We start from the raw sequence: 22,161 nt of genomic DNA, 5'->3' as shown, positions 1-22,161 counted from the left end.
CTCTTCGCTGGCAGCCGCACCACCGTTATTTTCAACAATGGCAGACTGGACAGTTTCAAGTTTCACCGATCCAACTCTGGTGCTAGGAGTAGATTTGGAGTAATGGGCGCTGTCATTCACAACCACAGTCTTAATGTACCCTTTATTATGGTATCGCACAGCTGGAGCATTGGTGCTCGCCCCACAGGGTTACCGACTGACCTTGCAGTGCATTATATTTCTATAGCATGCGCCGACAGTGCCCTGCAAGGCTCATTCGGAGTCAATTACACACTGCAGCACCGGCGTGGCTCTTGGAAAACGTGTGTGTTCCTCAGGGGTGGCTCTATGTATTTTGCCGCCCCAAGCACGGCAGTCAGGTGGCTTTTAGCGGTGCGCCTGCAGGAAGTCCGCTGGTAAAGTGGATTCGGCGGCATGCCTGTGGGAGGTCCGCCGGTCCCGCGCCTTCGGCGTACCCGCCGCCGAATTGCCGCCAAAACCGCGGGACCGGCGGCCCTCCCGCAGGCATGCCGCCGAAGTCAGCCTGACTGCTGCCCTCACGGCAACCGGCAGGCCGCCCCCCGCGGCTTGCCGCCCCAGGCACGCGCTTGGAGCGCTAGTGTCTGGAGCCGCCCCTGGTGTTCCCAGACTTGCAAAGTTTCTGCCTCTTTAGTCTTTGTGCAGTGGCACCATGGATTGCAAGGCTCCTAGCTAAACAATCTCCTGAGGGGCAGCGTCCCGTGTAAGTACGTGGTGATCACCTTATGGGGGTTTACACAGAGAGCAAGTCGGATATTGAAATTCCATGGCCTTGTCTTGGCACAGACGGTCTTGTGAAAGATCAGTTGCCACCTTCCAACCTGGTGCAGTCCCTGGAAATAAAGCAAGAATCAAAAGGCATTCATCTAGGGGAGTCTAAATCCACTAGAACGTTCGGTTGTGCGCATAGCTGAAGATGCAGAGAAGCTTGAAAAATGTAAGTGTGACACTCTATACCTTGGGGGAGGGCCCTGTAACCCCCATATTCATCATACGTATATAGCTGCGATACGGTATCATGGGAAAGAACAATGGCTTTCAGCAGATCATAACCAATCTCAGTGGTTCTCAAACTTTTTTTTTTCCCCAATTTTTTGAAAATTGCTGAGGGTCTCGGTGGATCCTCTTAATAATAATAAACTTTTTTTGTTCTACAAATAAAAGCACACAACTCATGTTTTAATATCAGTAGTCATACCTTTCTAATACAATGCATGTGCCCTCTCTCCCCTGCTGTGGCAGCCCCCAAGCTGGGGCTGGGAAGGGGGGGGGGGCCCCCCCCCCCCCCCCCACCGCAGCCCCCCCGGCGGGGGGGGGGGAGGGGGGGGGGGGGTCTCTCCCTCTCTCCCCCACCACAGCAGCCCCCGAGCTGGGGCTGGGAAGGAGGGCCGTCTCTCCCTGGCAGCCGCAGCCCTGGAGCTGGGGAAAGTCACCTCTTTCTCTGGCCGCCACAGCCCTGCACATCCCAAATTCCTCCCACCCCCTCTTCTCACCCCACTGCCTCCTCCCACCTATCCCCTATTCCCCCACCCCCAAGGACACCACCTCACCTTACATGGTGCGTCTTCTCCAGGGTCCAGGCACCTAATTAGTGGAGCCATGCCTGCGTGGCTCCACTAATTAGGTGGGTGTCCCTTCATTCTCTTGTGTGTGGCTGCTGAGGCGTGCACCTTAGAGGAAACTATCCGTGGACCACCTGAATGGAGCTCGCGGACCACAGTTTGAGAACCTCTGACCTATCTAAATATGTATCTTATTAGTGCATATGAAGTTATGCGTATGGTTGTCACTAAAATATGCTGTGAGTTGGGGTATCGCCCAGATATTAGATCCCCAGAGACAACAACAAGGGAGGTAATCAATGCCTGGGCGGGTGTGGAACAACCATCAACAGCCATTGTCCAGCAAGGGAGCTGTAATTCAATGACTCACTTGGACAAGGCCACACCAGGGGAATTGCTCAACCTTGCCTGGTGACTCAATGGTCACCAGATACGCCTGGACTTATGTTCTGCCCAATCTATAGATCAAGAATTTCGATTGCGTGCTTATCTTTTATTTTGGTAACTACTCTGACTTTTTGCCTCTCTTTTGTAATCAATAAACTTATTCTAGTGTTTATCTTTACCAGTGAGTTTGACTGAAGTGTTTGGTAAATCTGCTCAGGTTACGAAGGCTGGTGTATGTCCACTTTCCATTGATGAAGTGGTGAACCAATTAATAAACTTGCACTGCTCAAGAACGGGTCTTGAGCAGTGCAAGACACTGTATCCGGTGGTTCGGGGCTAGGAGCTGGGGGGATTTGGTTGGTGCCTTTCTCTGTGTGATTCGTGAGTGGCTCTGGGATTCAGGCCATCTACCCGGGTGTGGGCTCTGCATGTGTTTGTACTGAGTGGTAACAGCATCTGGAGGGGTTTACTGCTTGCCACCAGTAAGGCATTGTGAGAGACAACCCAGAATGATGAGTAAAGGGGGTGCAGTGATCCCACAGTCCCAGGCTGCACCCCGGCGATCCCGTCACAGTAAGTCACCAAGAGAACACAGAACTGAAGGAAGTTAGTGGGGGACACGGAGTGAATTGGTCTGATGAAAGATCAGCATCTGTATGACAACATTTCCACCAATCATGGAAAAGGCGCACAAAGTTATGAGCATTATTGGTGCACAATAAGAGATGAGTAACTACTACAGAGCTTATGAGTAAGTGGAGAGGAAAGAAGAAAAAGATAAGTTTTAGTGAGGAATTGTCCATGGGATCCCCAGTGCTTGGGGGCTTTGCACAGCTAGAGCATCTTAGACCTGTCTGCAATTCAGAGATCAAACAATTAATTTGTATCGCAGTAATGCCTAGAGGCGTCATTGTGCTGGCCATTGTACACAGACCTCATAAGAAAGTGCTCTTGCCCAGAAGAGCTTTCAATCTAAACAGACAAATGGTTGAAGGAGAAATGCCTTGCCTATGATCACACAACAGGCTGGTGGTAAAGCTAAAAACAAGAGCCTGTGTCTCCTGGTGCCCAGTTTATGACAAACACTAAATCAGGGTTCCCAACCTGTACCACCAGTGGTGCACATACCACATGAGCTTGATGGTGAACCCAGTCACTTCACAACAATTTTTTGAAGAGGGGGTATGTAAACCAGTAAAATGTGGGGGTCGCTCTGCCTCTCAGACCTCACTTCAGAAGGAAGAAGAATTGAGGAGATATATAATAGTGCTAGAAAATCTAGCCTGATCTCCGCACAGCGTATTTGCAGCTTATTCATTACATCATTCCTGTTACTATCTTATTTAACCTGCCATTGAGTATCTATGGACCCTGCAACTTCACCATTTACCTGGGTTGTCTATTCCACTGCCAAACTGCTCATATTAGGAATTCTGCCCTATCATCTAGCCTCAACTTTTCTTTCATTAGCTTCATGCAATTGCTTTTTACACTGCCTTCGTCTGAGAGTAGGAATAATTCCATTCATTTATATCTATCTGAGCACTGGTAATGTTCTTGTGCAAACTCACGTGGAGACTAATATCAGTACCTTTGGACAAACGCGTTACGGAACCATGTCTAGAAATAATAAAAATACTCTATTCCACACACTCCCTTCGCATTTCAAACATATCTGTGGCAGTTCTTAATGCCCCTCCTAACACTGGTTCCCCAGAACTAGTGCTCTGGTTTATAGGGAGAGGAGCAAAGCAGACGTCAAGGAAGGGGTTCATCAATGGATGTTAAAGTTCCAGAAGAAATGTCTTAAAGAGGGAAAGACTGGGTCCTGGTCTACACCTAAAAATAAGATTGACCTAGCTACAACATTGTGGAAAATTCTGCATCCTCTGCAATGTAGTTAGGTTGACCTAACCCCCACTGTAGATGCAGCTGCATCGATGGAAGAACTCTGTTGACCTAGCTACTACCTCTTGGAGAGGGGGATTAACTACACTGATGGAAAAAAAACCCTTTGTTGCTCTAGGAAGTGTCTACACCTCAGTGCTACAGAGGTACAACTGTGCTGCTATAGTGTAGACATACCCCTAATGAAGTTGTCCAATCATAAAGGAACTTACCAATGGAGGAGCGGTCAGTCTGCTAAAAGGACTTTCATGATAGGTAGGACAAAACTACAGAATCACCTACAAGAGAAACTGAATCCCAGCCAATTCAGCTCCACCCAGCTGATGGGCTCAAAGCGATCAAAACAGGATTCCTCACTATGAACTAAGGCCTGGTTTACACTATAGAGTTAGGTGGACGTATGCCGCCTTGCATCGACCTAACTATGGAAGCGTCTACACTAAAATTTCGCTCCCGCCGACATAACTGCCCCGCTACACCAACTTAATAACTCCACTTCCACGAGAGGCGGTCAATGTTGATGTAGTTAGGTCGATGGAGTGTGAGTGTAGACACAGCGCTGCTTACATCAACCGTTACTGGCTTTCAGAAGCTGTCCCGCAGTGCCCCCACACTGGCAGTACAAGGATGCGCACCATCGACACAAGGAGCAAAGCGTAGACACGTACAAGCGACGTAATTACCGTGGTGGCTGTATGCCGACATAAGTTAGGTCGACTTGATTTTGTAGTGTCAACATGCTCTAAGACATGCAGCTAGTTAAACAGCAGCCATCAGGACACATACTTGTAGTGAAGCTAAAAGCGGAGTAGAAGGCTATGGCCCTGCCATTGCAGCTTTCCCATTTTGTCAGAGGGTTAATCATTTACCGTTTCAAACACAGTCAAACTATGAAAGCCGGGTTTCGACCCCTTCTTATGTAGCTGATATCCCCCTAGGAGATAACTGCCAAAGGCCTTGCTTCCTGGCATTCAGCAAAAGTGATCTGAACTGATTAATTATGGATATGATATTATATACAGAAATAAATAGCCACTCGATTATAAAATCCACTGAACAAATCAGAAGACCTATCCCTGCCTCTCCCAAAACACACAATCCTTTTCCTGCTCACTGGCTACCACTCTATGCACAAGAAGTCTTTCCAAGAATGTTTCATGCTTGTCAACGTATCAATGTTTTCCAAGCTACCCTTTCAACAAGAGAAAAACAGTCCCCTCTTTTTAGGAAAGGGAAAAAAATAACCTGACAATTTGGCCTTGTCTTGGCTAAAGTCTAGTTAGGAATACGTGTACTGTGCTGCGTTAGGGGAAAAGTGCACCTGTGCTTTAAAAATTGACTCATACTGGAGGAAAAAATAATTTCAACATCCATTTTCATTTCAAGTCTCTACCCATATTTTCTCTTGACATGTTAAGCCTCAGTTAGCAACAAGGATTTGCACGATACATTTTTTTTCCTATTTATCATCTCCCATGTTCTCCATATAGTACAAGACAGCCCTTGACTCCAATTTCTTATCTAATGTATAAAAATTAGGGCTGTCGAGTGATTAAAAAAAGTAATTGCGATTAATCACGCTGTTAAACAATAGAATACCATTTATTTTTAATATTTTTGGACGTTTTCTACCTTTTCAAATATATTAATTTAAATTACAACACAGAATACAAAGTGTACGTGCTCACTTTATATATATTTTTATTACAAATATTTGCACTGTAAAAAAACAAAAATTGTACTGCAACTCACCTCATACAAGTACTATAGTGCAATCTCTTTATCATGAAAGTTGAACTTACAAATGTAGAATTACGTACCAAAAAACTGCATTCAAAAACAAAACAATGTAAAACTTCAGAGCAGGGGTTGGCAACGTTTGGCACGCGGCTCGCCAGGGTAAGCACCCTAGCGGGCCGGGCCAGTTTATTTACCTGCTGACGCGGCAGGTTCGGCCGATCGCGGACCCCACTCGCCGTGGTTCGCCGTCCCGGGCCAATGGGGGCGGCGGGAAGCGGCGCAAGCCGAGGGATGTGCTGGCCGCGGCTTCCTGCCGCCCCCATTGGCCCGGGACGGCGAACCGCGGCAAGTGGGGGCCGCAATAGGCCGAACCTGCCGCGTTAGCAGGTAAATAAACTGGCCCGGCCCGCTAGGGTGCTTACCCTGGCGAGCCGCGTGCCAAACGTTGCCGACCCCTGCTTTAGAGCCTACAAGGCCACTCAGTTCTACTTCTTGGTCAGCCAATCACTCAGACAAACAAGATTGGTTACAATTTGCAGGAGACAATGCTGCCTGCTTCTTGTTTACAATGAACAGGCGTTCACATGACACTGTTGTAGCTGGCGTTGCAAGATATTTACATGACAGATGCGCTAAAGATTCGTATGTCCCTTCATACTTCAACCACCATTCCAGAAGACATGCTTTCATGCTGGTGATGGGCTCTGCTTGATAACGGTCCAAAGCAGTGCAGACTGATGCACGATCATTTTCATTATCTGAGTCAGATGCCACCAGCAGAAGATTGATTTTCTTTTTTGGTGGTTTGGGTTCTGTAGTTTCCACATCAGAGTGTTGCTCGTTTAAGACTTCTAAAAGCATGCTCCACACCTCGCCCATCTAACATTTTGGACGGCACTTCAGATTCTTAAACCTTGGGTCGAGTGCTGTAGCTATTTTTAGAAATCTCACATCAGTACCTTCTTTGCATTTTGTCAAAACTGCTGTGAAAGTGTTCTTAAAACGAACATGTGCTGGGTCATCATCCGAGACTGCTATAACATGAAATATATGCAGAATGTGGGTAAAACAGAGCAAGAGACATACAATTTCCCCCCCCCCAAGGAGTACAGTCACAAATTTAATTGATGCTTTTTTTTTTTTTTAAACGAGCATCAGCAGCATGGAAGCATGTCCTCTGGAATGGTGGCCGAAGCATGAAGGGGCATGTGAATGTTTAGCGCATCTGGCATGTAAATACAACGCCGGCTATAAAAGTGCCATGCAAATGCCTGTTCTCACTTTCAGATGACATTGTAAATAAGAAGCAGGCAGCAGTATCTCCCGTCAAAGTAAACAAACTTGTTTGTCTTAGTGATTGGCAGAATAAGAAGTAGGACTGAGTGGACTTGTCGGCTCTAAAGTTTTACACTGTTTTGTTTTAGAGTGCAGTTATGTAACCAACAAAAAAAATCTGCATTTGTAAGTTATACTTTCACAATAAAGAGATTGCACTTCAGTACTTGTATAAGGTGAATTGAAAAATACTATTTGTTTTATCACTTTTACAGTGCATATATTTAATAAAAAAAATATAAAGTGAGCACTATGCACTTTGTATTCTGTATTGTAATTGAAATCAGTATTGAAAACGTAGAAAAACATCCAAAAATATTTAATAAATTTCAATTGGTATTCTATTGTTATAAGTGTGATTAACTGCAATTAATTTTTTGAGTTAATCACGTGAGTTAACCGATTAATTGATAGCCCTAATAAAAATTATTGGTGAAGATAAGTGCATAAGAAAAGAGAAGCAACAGGTTTCCACTACTCACCCAAGGACCTGAAATACTGCATTCAGTTCTGGACATCAACAGAAAAAACACAGTGGGGAGAGCTCATGGAAGAGCAAAAAAAGATACGACTTAAACAAGGACTCTTCCTTCGCTAGTTTCTACTCTTGCAGGAGTATTCAAACATGCTGTAGTATCAGAGTATGGCATGTTGTGTCACACCTCTAGTCTTCACAGCAGGACGTCCTTAGACTCATCCCAATGTTGTTTTGCCTAGGTAAAGCTTATCTTTGCTAATCATCAAGATAACTTTGCTAACATTTTCATAATGGTTTAAATGCCGACAAATGCTGCAGCTGCTCGGTAGATCATTTTTATTCTTAAGGGGACACTATCAAGATTCTAAATGTACGATCAAATGCAGTTCACTTGCCTTGCTGCTACAGTCACAGGTACATTCAAAATCCTGAGTCCAACTGCTACTTAAATGTAACTATGCCCTGCAGGCACAAACAGGAGTCATCCCTTAGCATTTTACTTTTCTTTGATACACAGAGGAGTTTTAAAAGTGAGAATAATCCCAATATCTGGTTCGCCAGGTTTGTGCCAGACCAATCTCTCATAAATCCCCAAGAACACATGCGCACAGATGTGTGTCTGGGACAAAAGAGGTTGTGGGTGTTTTGTTTTTAAATGTTTCTCCCGTATAGCAGTTTCAATGTGGTTAAGATCAGAAACCTGTTTATGTGGGGGGAAAAGGCACCTTCTTACTCAAGAGATCTGCTCTGTGGGTGTCTATTCAGAACGATATCTGCACACACTGATAAAGGTTACTACTGTTGGTTTTTTTTTTTTTAAAGTACTGCCAGCCCTAGAGTCAACAGAACTTTGGAGCATGAGCTGGACTCTATTCTGACTTCATCAATTGAATGCTTAATACGTTTTCATTGCTGGGGATGATGCCTGAGCTAGCAAGAAGCCAGCTTGACGTTCAGATCCTAGCGTGAATTTTGAAGGGTTGTCATAGCTAGAAAAAGCACCTTTAAAACTTGTTAACGGAGCAAACTTGACCTTGTAGCCACTGAACGATAAGACTGCATCCTGGGGGGGTCCATGTTTAAGTCACTTTTCGGAACAGCACGCTAAATATTAGTGACACTGTCAGGTGTTATTATCTGGTAGTTAGTATGCAATAAGAGGATTCTGAAATACCCAGTGGCTGCAAGTGACAAGGTTTATTAATAAGATATCAGCAGCAAAGCTAATTAAACAAGTCACACAATAAAAGGCCTTCTCTGGAAGAGACAGTGGCATGGTTCTTAATGACCTTCTTGATTGTCATGCAGTATTACTGCAACAGGGTTGGATCCCAGTAGCCCAGATGTCTCATAACAGACTGAATCAACATGGGCCTTGCTACATCTGGCTGCTGAGTTCCAAACCCGTGCGTATCAGCCGCAGAGGTAGAGAACTTGTGTGCGCCCTCACTCTCTCTGGCAGGATGGTTACCATTTCTACAACCTGAGACACAAATGATCAGTTCACACAATACTGAAATAAACACACACCGTTACTGGACTGGATCCAGGAACAATTTGTTTATCCTCTCTCTAGCTTAGGGATCCGCCACTGCTCAGTCCCTGCCCTCTGAGCGCATCCATTTCCTGTCAACAGCAATCTGTTTCTGAAAGTGATGGGGTTGCAGTTTAACAGGGTGGGAGAAGGAAATCAGACATGGAGAAAGGATGCTTTTCTAACCACAAAGAGAGGGCATGACAGGGTCAAACCCTGAAGAAGTTACAGGCATGTCACACACAAGCCTGTCGAGAGAGAAGCTGGAGGTGGCCCTAAAGGGAATTTTAGGGCTTCCCAAGAGCCTACATCCTTCTCTATCTGTCACAACTCAGCACAGATCTAACTCACCCCTTCCCAGCTGAAGCAGCCTGACTCATGATTTGGAGACAGGATTTCTGCATAGGCAGTGAGAAATGCGATTTGGCAGATAGCAGCCATGGGGGATAATATATTAAATTACCCACATTCGCAGGGTAAAGGTGGAGTCACTCATCATATGTTAGGCTCCGATCCCAGGACTTGCCTATGGCCGCAAGTTAATGATTTACAGCAGATAGCAGGACAGACCACGTCAGAGCTACAGCAAGAAAGGCTGCTTGTGAAACACAGCTCAGCAGTGCCCCAAAGAACCACTGAACTTCTGCACAAGCAAACCTCAGCCGATGCCGTTAACCCTGGGGCTCATCAACTGCAGGTTGGTTTGGTTGCTGTTCTTTGCTAAGCATTTGGAAGCCTATTTGGGACAGGTAAGGAACCAGTAGACGTGTCTGTGAGAGGCAGCAACACACTTCAGCAAGTTGGGCTGCAGCAGATTCTCACCCTGGCTGGGCACCCGCTCCTGTCCTGTTTCATAGCAAATCCACAGTGATAGTTTCATGGAGGCACAGATACTACTGTTTTGGAAACTCCACGTATCAGAGGAGTGCACTCTTTTCATCTGTGCATGGCACTTCATGGGCCCCTACCGCAGAACCTCTGCAGAGTAGTGCAGGATACATGGCCTCAACAAAAGGAGTAAGATCACTGGAAAAGCTGAGGAGGGTGTTTGTTAAGGAGCAGACTCCCCCTCCCCCCCCACAAAACATGCCTGCAATATGGCTACAGCCCAGAACTCAAAGCCCCACATCTCTGCTACTTTGACCCCAGAGTGGAATTGATGGGGAACCTTTTCCTTTGGCCGAATGTGCACTTTCCCCCAAAAGAGCCTGCAGAAACGGCAAGCTGGTGAAAGCCACAATTATGCCTTGAATCTATACACGTGTTACAGCGATTCCTCAGAGAGGGTTACCTAGTTGGCGCCAACCACTGCAGGAAGGCAGAAGACCTTCTGTGATGAGGTTGGCAGCTCCTCCAGAATTGCTACCTGTTTGATGGAGGAGCAATGGGGCAGCAAGCCCACACAAAGGCATTACTGTATGCAGAATAAGGTCGAGAAACGAGGACGTGCTATAGAAATGAATCCGTTTTCACAATCCGGCCTGCCTGATCTCATCCTTGTTTTGCTCCTTCCCTGGGGGGAAGTGTTGGTGGGGAGAGATGGGAGGAAGTATTTCCTTTCTCTGCATTCAGGAACCTATCCCCCAGCACCTTCCTGTTTCCTGACACTTTCGATAGTTCACTGACACTCACCCATGACCTACTGATCTTTTATAAAACAAGGACAGTTCTCAACTTTAACACATTTATATAGATACAAATAGGGGAGAGTGGTGTGGCCCAGTCAGTGAAATGAGAACAGGACGAGGAGCCAGAACTCCTAAGTTTTATGCTTGGATCTGCCACTCCGGCTTTGAACAAGCTGTGTATCCTTCCTGTGTCCTGGATTCCCTCATCTGTAGGGCCCGACCAAATTCGCGGCCGTGAAAAACGCATCACGGACCATGAAATCTGGCCTTCCCCGTGAAATCTGGCTACTGTAGGGGCCGCAGTACTGCCACCCTTACTTCTGCACTGCCTTCCGAGATGGGCGGCTGTTGGCGGGGCACCCAGCTCGGAAGGCAGCGCCGCCGCCAGCAGCAGCGCAGAACTAAGGATGGCAATACCGCAACCCCCCCTACAATGGGGGGGAGGGATAGCTCAGTGGTTTGAGCATTGTCCTGCTAAACGCAGGGTTGTGAGTTCAATCCTTGAGGGGACCACTTAGGGATCTGGGGCAAAATCAGTACTTGGTTCTGCTAGTGAAGGCAGAGGGCTGGACTCGATGACCTTTCAGGGTCCCTTTCAGTTCTATGAGATAGGTATATCTCCATATATTTTAATAGCCTTGCGACCCTTCCCTTTTGGATCAGGACCCCCCCAGTTACAACACCGTGACATTTCTGATTTAAATACCCAAAACCATCAAATTCAAGCTTTTTTAAATCCTATGACCATACAATTTCCCCCAAATGGACCATGAATTTGGTAGAGCCCTACTCATCTGTAAAATGGGGATAATACTTTCCTCACTCATAGATGAGGGTGTTGAACTGAGCTGTGGGTACTGAGCTAGTACTTCTCTCAACTGCCACCTTTGGGATCAAGAAATCTACCAAGCCTTTACGGTTTCAAAGGAAACCTTTAAAACGTGAAGGGATTGCAACCAATGCAGCAACATCGGCCTGAGTTTGCAGACAGGCTGAAACCATAGCTCAGAGAGGGGGGGGCTGTCAATGCTGTTCTATGAGGATAATAGAAACAGTGTTATTTTAACTACTTCATTGCTGACAAAGGATGCAAGAAAGGAGAGGGCCAATAATATTAAGATATACTGTGAGCAATGTCTCTTTTTAGGTGTCTGCAATGGCAAATGTTTGTATAAGTATTATTACCTAGGACAGACTGGTAAATTCACTGCCAACCAAGTTCACTGTAGAAGAAATGGGTGTAACAGAACTGAACGCTTCTATGCTTCCCAACTCTCCCACCTCCACAGATGCACACAGCTCAGCAAACACATAAATCATTGAAACAGTGATCTCCAGCGATAGCAACTGGCACCTCACAGGAGCTCTGTGCCTCTCTGCGTCAGACTAGGATGACCGACTGAAGTATAACGAAGACTGATTAGCTGAATAGGAGAGTCCCTCTCTACGTCCTCTCAACAACATACTGGATTCCATGCTGTGTAATACACGATTGTCATGCTATACATGGGACACAACGCTGTCCCATGCTTACGCTGTGCTTAAACAAGTCAGGTTTTCCCCAGGCTCCCTCCCTCAGGAGCACATTAATGCGGAAAGCCAGACCTGGAGGACTGCAGGGGATTCCTGGCTGGGTTAATATTAATAGAACATGTGCCCCATGAGTCATGTTCATTACTGCCAGCATAACACAATGTTTAACTTAATCAATTCAAGCTCTCCACCCCTTTGGATGGGGCAACTGGGGCCCAATCCTGCCTGATGCTGAGCACTGCTGATTCCGATGGAAGTTGGGGAGTTCAGTGCACCACAATTTTGGGCCCTTATTCTACTTTCAGTCTTGATCATCAGAACATATAAACTCACACGGCTCTACTGATGTCAGAGTGGACCCCGGGTTGTCTTGAAGCGACTTCTCCCAAGAACTGTTTGGAAGTAAAATTGAAGTATTTGAACCAATGGTTTCAAAATTGGAAACTAACACGACAGGAAAGTCCACAAATGGTTCCAAGGGCAGCGAAGTTAGAACTAAGTGTTGTTTCTAAAAACCCTTCTGCTGCGATGATTACAGAGAACGCCTTTTCCATGCCAGGTCGGACCTAATGGAATGTTATATCCGAAATAAGCACATAGGAGAAAGAGTATACTCTCATTCAGTGGCTTTCTAACCTTGCCATTTAATATCATCTTCCTGTTGCAGGTCCTAGTCTGCTTCGCAAAGTATTTTCATGTTTCCAACTTAGACCTTACATTGATTTTTGCTCAGAACCATTTACTCTAGAGTGAATCTGACACTGAAAATGAACAGTTTGAAAATATCTGTTGAATCTGACGCTCTCTTCAAGTCATTCCTGACTATATTAGAATTCCTTTTCCCAGGCTAGTATCACAACTGACCATGTTGCCAATTTATATTGTTTTTTAAATCCACATTTTTATATACATTTGTTTCAGGGTGGTTTAGTTTTGCTAGATTTGGTTTGCAACTAGAATACTTTGTGTATGACAATTTTTTAAAATTAATCTCTTGTGAGACCACTCACTCCACACTTCAAGTCCTAGAGGACAGGCTTCCAGATCACAACACTGCCGACTAGTCCACTCACCCACCTAACTTAATGAAAGTGATTTTCCATGCATCAAATCATTATGCACTCATTTCGTGCAAATATGCCTGCTTAGCATCAACTGGCAATTTCCCACTGAAACATTAACAAGACAAGTCACCAAAGACCCCTCATGGTCAACGTTTGCAGGAAGTGAAAGTGGGCTTTCAATAGAAAACTCAATTTTTAAACCAATAGTAGCTTAATGTTTTCCAGTCTCACTGGGGGTGGGGTTGTACATGCTCCAGTGACACAAAACACCACGACAGGCACCCCAGTTTTATTTTAGCATTGCATAGCTGGGAAAAAGAAGCCGCATGTTTGGCGACTCTTTTGGGGTTGACGAAGGTCCCAGATCTCTTACAAAATCCTGATGAACTAAAAAAGGGTTGAGGCAAAATGATGTTCCCATTAAGCAACCTTGGCTATCTCCTTATTGGCAGTCTCAGCAGAAGGGCCAGATACTGAGCGAGCCATAGAGACTGAATTCTCTTCTCACTCCCTGGACTCCATCCTGCAGAACAAGACTAAAGCACACCTATGGCCCCAGAGCAGCACTTACGTCCACTTTAATGCCCCTGTGTACTGCCAGAGTGATCTAAAGAGACCGTAAGGTAACGGCGAGCTGTTTTGTTTTGTTGTTTAATGTAAAGGTTATCCTGCACATTGCACGGCTAACAACCGGTCTCCCTTCTACAAGAGGATATGTTGTGCAGCTAGTCCTGAAGTGACACGTTTCACCCGCAGACATTCCAGAGGAACCCACCACCTGGCTTCTGTATGCAGAATGAAGGAAGTGAGCAGAAAGACAAATATTACTCTGACAGAAGTGCTAAAGGACAATGTAAGGAACTGACTTGTTACAGCTCTGCAGATTTATTTATTTTTAATACTTCTTATAAAGTAGCAACCTCAAGAAAAAATGAAGATGCAAGTGTAAAGCCACAAGAGGAAGAACATGCCCCAGGTATATAGATCAAGGAAATGCCAGCCCAGCCCGCGTGACAATGGGAGAAATTCTATCCACCCCCGTCAGCTGCATTCTCTCCCCCAGCCACAAAACCGTCCTTGTACTGCATGCCTGGGACCAGACCTCATCTCGCAGGCATTTCAGCGCATACCACCACATTGCTGAGTTGGTGTCAAATTAAGTGGAAGGAACTTCTTGGGACTCATTAGCAACTGGCTGGAGAGGGTGCACGCATGCAAATTGATCCTAGAGCTCTCTTGACTCTTCCAGCTATAACAACTATCATCGGGTTACAGAGAATTGTTCTGGCTCTTGGACTGCGCTGAAGGAAAAGCTCTTGCTATCAAAGGAAGAGATCATGAAAGTAGTCACCAGCCACACGAAAGAGCACTTGTATATGAGAGAGAGAGCGGAGTTACTGACACCTGTCACTTTTCAGGATTGCCAATATCTGCCACAGGGTTGTGGGACTGTTAGACCTATCTACTGCTACCCGCCTTCCCTTGGGTGATGGCTTTTGCGTTTCATACATGGGGGAAGAGATTGCTGGGCTTTGCATTTCAGACCAGGAAAGGGGGAGCAGTAACCCTCTCTCCTCCCCAAATCCTACTGGGGGAAGAGGATGTGTCTTTATTTCACAAATCAAGCAGCACTGCTTTCTTACTATACAGTTCAGGATAGCTCAGTGGTTTGAGCATTGGCCTGTTTAAACCCAGGGTTGTGAGTTCAATCCTTGAGGGGGCCATTTGGGGATCTGGGGCAAAAATCTGTCTGGGGATTGGTCCTGTTTTGAGCAGGGGGTTGGACTAGATGACCTCCTGAGGTCCCTTCCAACCCTGACATTCTACGATTCTATCTTTTGATTCAACAGTTAGCTGCTGCAGCAAGGACCTCTGTGGCGTTTGGAAGCCAGAAGCTCCCAAGGATGGGATGGGCGAGAAGCACTGCTCTAGCCCATCCCAATGACCGGTTCGTGGACCAGCGCCAGTCCCTGAGATCCCCCTGGCAGTTTAGGAAGGCAGTAAGCCGGTCCCAGGTATCAAAAAAGTTGAGAAACACTGGGCTAGAGGATAGAGAAGCACGGTCCAGTGGCATTAGAAAAATCATCCATTATTTGCTGAGCCAGTTTATAAAGGCGGCCAGGTTCAGCAAGGTTTGTGGGGTCAGCTTGATCAAGGCCAAAGCATGTCAGACCTGTTTTAGAAAGACATTTTGGTCTAGTCTCCAGCCTGTTTTAGAAACATGAAGACTCAGTCCAGGTAGATGTTAAGTTTTTGTTAGGCTGAGTCTATTATAAAAGCGATGTCAGTTCACAGACCTCTTGTTATGTAGATGGGCCCACAGAAGGGTCCCAATGCAGTAGTGATGAGCTAGAGAAAGGCCCCTCAGTATATCAGCCCTGGCAGGATTGAGCATGTGCAAGGTCACAGCTTCAGTCAGTGCAGGCTTCACGTTTAAACAGAAGTGACCCAATTTACAGCCCTGCCCACACTATGACTGAAATCAAGAAAGAAGCAAACAGCTATTGCTAGCAAGATCTAGTACTGCTACCCCCAAACAGCGGGGATGAGGGGTTTCCCCTAACCGAATCAAGCCTGCTATCTCCACCACGGCCAGGTCTACAAAAGGAAATTTTAATGAAAAAATAAATAAATAAAAATACGAGCCCTCACGTTCACCTGAATCAGCTTTAGCAGAAATGGGAGCTTTAGTATAGACAAGACTGGCAGTTTACATCGCTTTGTACTACTGTGTTAGGCCTTGTCCACACTAGAAAGTTGTACTGCTTTAACAATACCACCTTCCATCCCACAATTCAGTGCTATCGGTATAAAGGTGATTATACCAGTACAGCTATCATCATACGGGAAGGGGGATACCTGTATCACTATAAGAAGATAATGCCTAGCTCCTATGCAGTAGATCTCAAAGTAACTTACAAAAGGTCGTCACACTATCCTTATACCATTTTACATGTGGGGAAACTGGGGCAGAGGGTAGTGAAATGATTTACCCATGGTCACCCAGCAGGCCAGTGACAGAGCTGGGAATAAAACCCAGGTCTTCTAAGGCCCATTCAAGCCACTAGGCCACCTAGCTCAGTGGATTGAGCATTGGCCTGCTAAACCCAGGGTTGTGAGCTCAATCCTTGAAGGGGCCATTTAGGGATCTGGGGCAAAAATCTGTCTGGGCTTTGGGCAGGGGGTTGGACTAGATGACCTCCTGAGGTCCCTTCCAACCCTGATAGTCTATGAACGTAACTGCATCCATCCTAGGGCCTGTACCGGTATAACCATACCAATTAAAAAAAAAAAAAAAAAAAAGGCAGGGGAGGGAGAAATCACACCCCATCTGACATAATTATACCAGTACAATTTTCAAGGGTAGACTAGGCCCCAGTTAAACCTGTTATGTGGGACAGGTCTGAGTTAATTTAAGATCAACAAGGATTAGATATTTATAAGGATATCAAGAGTTATCCTAATTAATGACACCAGAAGTTTTGGAATGGATATTAAACTTCATGCTTCACAGTTTAAGCCAATCTCTGTTAGAGAGCAGGATGAGACCTAGACAGGAGACGGATTATACCCCATCTGCCTACTGCAGGGCTCTTACACCTCCCTGTGAAACATCTGGTACCCAGCCACTGTCAGAGACAGGATACTGGCCTAGGAAGACCTGAGGAATTGCCAGACTGGATCAGAGCCATGACTGACACAATGGTAAGAGCGCGACAATTATTTTCCCAGGCTTGCTCTCAAATCAAGATGCTGAAACTCAAAAGCAAACAGAAATCTCAAGGCTGTTTCTTCTCCTCGCTCTAGGGAGAAATCGGCATCTTTTTTAAAAGAGGGACATTTAACTCTGAAGCAGCAGGACTTGTTCTGCATGCACACAGGATAACTATTCACCACCTGCAACACTTTGCCAGAACGGGTTGTTTTGGATTGGGTTTGGGGTTTTTTTGCTACAAGCTCCATTGCTTTCTGCTGCGGGGGAGCCTGGCAGCTTCACCCAAGAAGAGTGCAAACCACTGACGTAGACGCCAAAGGCATCTCTAAGGAACACAATGGGGCAGGATCAAGTCCTCTTCATGGCCATCAGCACCGCCTTGCTCAGCTGGAGGAGGATTTGGCAGCGTGTCCTCGGTCATTGGGAGGGAGAGGATCCCACACTCACTGGCACAACAATGCAGTTTTTTTGAAGGGAGAGAGGATTGCTAGATTCCTTTGTAGGCTTAAATGCTTCATACAACTTGCCCTGTTTAACAGCAGAAATGGAATTAAATACAGCTCTTTAAGAAAGCCACTGCCAAATCCACATGTGTGGGAGATCCAAATCTTCCATGACAGCCAAAAATAACTAATCAGCCTGTGACGTCTTCTCTTCTCGCCCCTTCACCCCAGGAGCACAGCAGAAGTGGGTGGGATACTGTGAGTGCGTGCACATGGGAGAGACAAGGGGAACAGAATGGGTGTGATTGGGCCCTACCCCTCCGAGAAATAGACTCTGTAGCTTTAGCCGTTGTCAAACCAACTCAAACCCCTGAGAGCAGTTAGCCATGTCCATCCTCAGAAAGAGAAGTGCAGGACAGATTCCCTTCCTCCCACCTCCCTGTGAAACATGCAATTCACTTCTGCAACCATGCCGTGAACATTGGCAGCAAGCCTCCCATTAAACTAGGTTTTGCCAGAATTAGATCAGTTTCCAAATCTTGGCAGCACCAGCAGGGAGATGTGAAAAAGGACTCCAGATGCAATTGTGCATACTCCTTGTCTCCTGGTTTTTAAAATGCCCTTGGACACAGTCTAAATATTCAAATAAAGCGAAAAGAGAGGGACAGGTCACCAACAAATTTCTGCACCGTGGCTATTGCTCACTTCAATTCTGTGAGGCTTTAACATTCGCACAAGCGCACAGAACCTGGGATCAGTGCTTTTTTTACAAAATGAACTGAAAATATTAGAAACAAAAAAACCCCCACCAACCAAAGAGAAGTGGGAATTCAATTCAATTTTAGATATGTCCCACCCGAAGAAAGCTTTCATCACCTGTTCCAGAGTGATGTATTTAGTCTTGAGAAACACATTGCTTTTGACTCAGACACGAACTTTCACTGCTTAAAACACCACAGTGATCTATGACAGTGAAATCCTCCAACAAGCGATTCCCAGCCGACCTTTCCCCTTGGACTATCTTAAAGCACATGATCCAAGAGTTTGTTTTAAGTAGTCAGGAGGAGTGACGCCTTCAGCAATCTATTCCTTTGTTTTTCCTTTTTAGCAAAGTTCTTTTTCATAAAGGTAACCAAGAAAGGAGGCAAAACCACTTAGCAAACATACTTGGATTAAGCTGCGCTTCACTGGAACTGTTTGTTTACACTTTGTGCCTGGAAAATATAACGAGTCTATTGGTAGAGACGCACACAGTGTTCAACTGTCATTTTAAATGGGGGAGAATGGATACTGTTTAGGGATATCTGAGGGATGCTCTTCCCAAAGAAAATTTTGTTGATACTTGGCGCATTCCAGTGATGATCTAAAAAAAAAAAAAAAGGGTTCACTTCAGAAGCATTAATAAGTCACAGGGATAAGTCCTCTCTAAGCGGGATGGTTAGCAGAAGCCAAGAGGACAAGGGAGAACTAGTGTGTGAATTCCCTGAGAAGCAGGAAAGTCATCCCAAGCCTCACTTTCGTTTATTTGGAGAATTTTGGATCCCATCATTGATTTGTGGGTAGGATCCCTTTGTAATGAAAGCCTGAACACACAATTTTTGAACTCAGTACCATGGTTTTTACCTGTCCTATCGAGAGAGTTTTTAAATAACTACTTGGCTAATCAGTCATTAAAAATGTGCACATTGGACAGGTTTTCTCCCAGAATCTTAAGGTTGCCATTTCCTGTAAAACACACACCCACCCCAAAAACCCAGATTTCATCACATTCACATACCACAAAACCTTTTCCAGTTCCTGATGCCAGCTATCATCAAGGAAGAGGGAATTTCCTGAGGTTATGCTGCAGCTTGTTGTACCTGGGGTCTAGTAAAGGGCAGCAACAAGGGCTTGTTATTCCTAGTTACAACCCCATCTTCTGGTCCAGAATTTCACTCCACTTGGTACCTTTCACAGTCTTCCCAACTTCCTCCAACTTTTTTTTCCTTCCCATCTTTTCAGACACGTGACTTATTTTTTTAATTTTTAACTCAATGTTCAGAGAACTGCAGCACATCTTATAGTTAGGCCATTTAGAGTTTTCTACTCCAATAACCTTAAGATGTATTTGTGCCCGCTGACCAGAGAACTCCTGCAATTCACTCACAATAAACTGCCCATTACAAAACAAGTTCAAGACATAAGAAAATTCTCACTCGCTACTTGCAGTGCACCTTTGAAAGGTGCACTTATAGCAATGAAATATACAGAAGCACTAGTACACACACACACCTCTCCGCTTACTGGCCCAAGTGGAAGGCTCATTTCATTTCCACTAAGCAACACATGGCATATTTGAGTTTTAGAAGTGTTTCTATATGGGAGGAATTAAGATGACACTTCAGGTGACAGGACAGTTTCCTGATCACCTTCCTGAGTTCAGAATAAACAAGTAGTCATGGTGATGGTATAAAAGTCTAAAGAGCACAGAGTAGCCTAAGGAATAGATAACGTTGGCATCTTGTTTCACTTGTGGATTTGACATGCAATTTAAAGAGGACCTATATGCCACATCCAATACTTGGCAGGAAAAGAACTACACACATACACATTTAGGAAGACGGAGTATTTCTCTTTGCTGAGGGGGGAAACCCAAGAACACCAATATTGTAGAATGTGGCAGTGGACAGGTCTTATCCACCATTCCTCCCCCTTCAAAACAAGGAAATACTTCAGCATTCCTGCCACAAATCGGGTCACAAAAACAACCGCATCCTTATTTCCACACACAGAGCTCTGCTACAATTTCACAACAATAGGATCAAGTCACTAATTTGATTGAGCTCATCTTTTTTAAACCAAAAACATTTAACTTCTGAATTAGACTTCTGCATCCCATGGTGATTGATTCCACCCCTTCTCTACACTTCCAGAACAAATTCGTTTCCAGTGAAGAGACCAGACAGATGGAAGCCAAGAGGAATGGTGGCTATAAAGCAAGTAGGAATTGAGGGGGAAGAAAAAATGGATGCAAGAATAATAAGCAGCCATCTGTTTTACCTGCTGCCTCCCTGTGCACATCTTTGTTTATATCAGAGAGAACATTACAGTGAGCCTGCATCATTTTCACCAAAATGCAAAACAAATCTCATTAACAAAAGGTAACTCAGTATGCACTAGAAAGGCTAAATCTGTTGTGAGAAAAGGTGGAGACACTCAGTACAGGCACACTTAAGACATTAACCTAGATATTTTCCTGGAAGATGAAGCCGTATATAGTCAGTTGGCAGTGCCACAGCCAACCTGAAGCTTTTAATTCAGAAATATCTCCCGTTGCTGTCACAACCCCTCCTCCGCAGCTGCAATTTCGAGCCATCTCCCTTTCCACTTCAGCCCATTCTTGCCAGCCTCAAAAATAAACTGAGGTAAAACAATGCCGTGTCAAACCATTCCGAGACTGGGTCAACACTCAAGAAGGGTCTATTTTCCGGTAGGGATCAGCACTTGTACTGGACACACATACATGGACAACAGCAGAGAAATCTGAACAGGGGGCAAATGGTGATGCCAGGAATGAAAGGGCACCATGTTGGCTGAACCCTGAAGCGCCAGAATCCGTGTGAGTGCAAGTGTCCGAAAGTGCAATGGGGGAAGACTTTCTGAGGGTGCAACTGTAAGGGATCTGTGGAGGAGGCCATGTAGGCGTGCAAGTGTCTGATAACCGAGGCAACACCTCTGAGTGTCAATACGAGTCTGGCAACACAGGTCCCTGAGGCTCCGTGCACAAGACTTCCCAAACTTGGCCAATGTTTGCCAACCTTGCCACAACTGGAGACATGCAAGAGAGGTGAGGGCAACCTCTCTTGGGGGGGATAGCTCAGTGGTTTGAGCATTGGCCTGCTAAACCCAGGGCTGTGAGTTCAATCCTTGAGAGGGCCACTTAGGGATCTGGGCAAAATCAGTACTTGATCCTGCTAGTGAAGGCAGGGGACTGGACTTGATGACCATTCAAGGCCCCTTCCAGTTCTATGAGATAGGTATATCTCCATATATTATTATTATTATTATAACCTGCTGTAGACGTGAGCGCGAGGGGTGTCAGTCTCTGGGTCTCTCACCTGGCTCGCTTTGTAGAACTGCTTCTTCAGCCCAGCCACAGACATGCTGCCTCCTCTCCCAGCCTCGGGGGGGGGGCCCAGGCACTGATCAGCCCTGCACCGACCAGCACCCAAGACACACGGACAGCCGGAGACTCAGGACAGACAGACAGACCGACCCGAGCCTGACACGGGGACAGCCGGAGACTCAGGACAGACAGACGGACCGACGGACAGACAGCGCCTGACACAGGGGCCGACGGACAGACAGCGCCTGACACAGGGGCCGACGGACAGACAGCGCCTGACACAGCGGCGGGCGGATGCCCCGGCAGCCCTGGCGGAGCTCCACGGACAGACAAACAAACAGACGGACACGGCCCCGGCTCCCCGCGCGGCGGCGCCTCCTCCCCCCCACTCCTCTCCGGAAGTTACATGGCACCCCGCCGCACACTTCCGCCTCTGGCCAGGCCGGAAGCGGGCCAGCCCCGCGGAGGGACGCACGCCCCTTGGCTAGAGCGTCAAGCCAGGAATCACTCCGCCCCCTGCCGGCCCGGGGGAGCGAGATCCGCCCTTTGGATAAGCCACTACCATAGATCTGCGCGTGTGAGAGAACGTCCCTACCGCAGCACCATAGAAAGCGAGGCCGCGGCTAGAGAGTCACCCTGCAGGCGATGTGCTGCTACATCGCCCCCTGCAGGCAGGAGCACCATAGCGCGCGTGAGACCCACAAACAAACG

General features: G+C 46.2%; 1 protein-coding gene across 2 annotated transcripts in view; it reads right to left on the bottom strand.

Moving 5' to 3' along the window:
• Window positions 1-21,863, bottom strand: part of SH3GL1 (SH3 domain containing GRB2 like 1, endophilin A2) — a 47,441-nt gene extending 25,578 nt beyond the window's left edge. The window contains exon 1 of one of the 2 annotated variants that reach the window (XM_024207245.2): window positions 21,443-21,863. In XM_024207245.2, coding sequence (XP_024063013.1) covers window positions 21,443-21,487 — 45 coding nt within the window. In that variant the 5' untranslated portion in view covers window positions 21,488-21,863. The remainder of the gene's footprint in view (window positions 1-21,442) is intronic. The other variant, XM_024207246.2, reaches the window with a different exon arrangement.
• Between the last annotated feature and the right edge of the window lie 298 nt (window positions 21,864-22,161).

The sequence above is a fragment of the Terrapene carolina genome, unplaced genomic scaffold, assembly GCF_002925995.2.
Source record: "Terrapene carolina triunguis isolate 2854851 unplaced genomic scaffold, T_m_triunguis-2.0 Scaffold194, whole genome shotgun sequence".
NCBI classification, from domain to species: Eukaryota; Metazoa; Chordata; order Testudines; family Emydidae; genus Terrapene; species Terrapene triunguis.
This window is presented reverse-complemented; position numbering and strand designations above follow the sequence as displayed.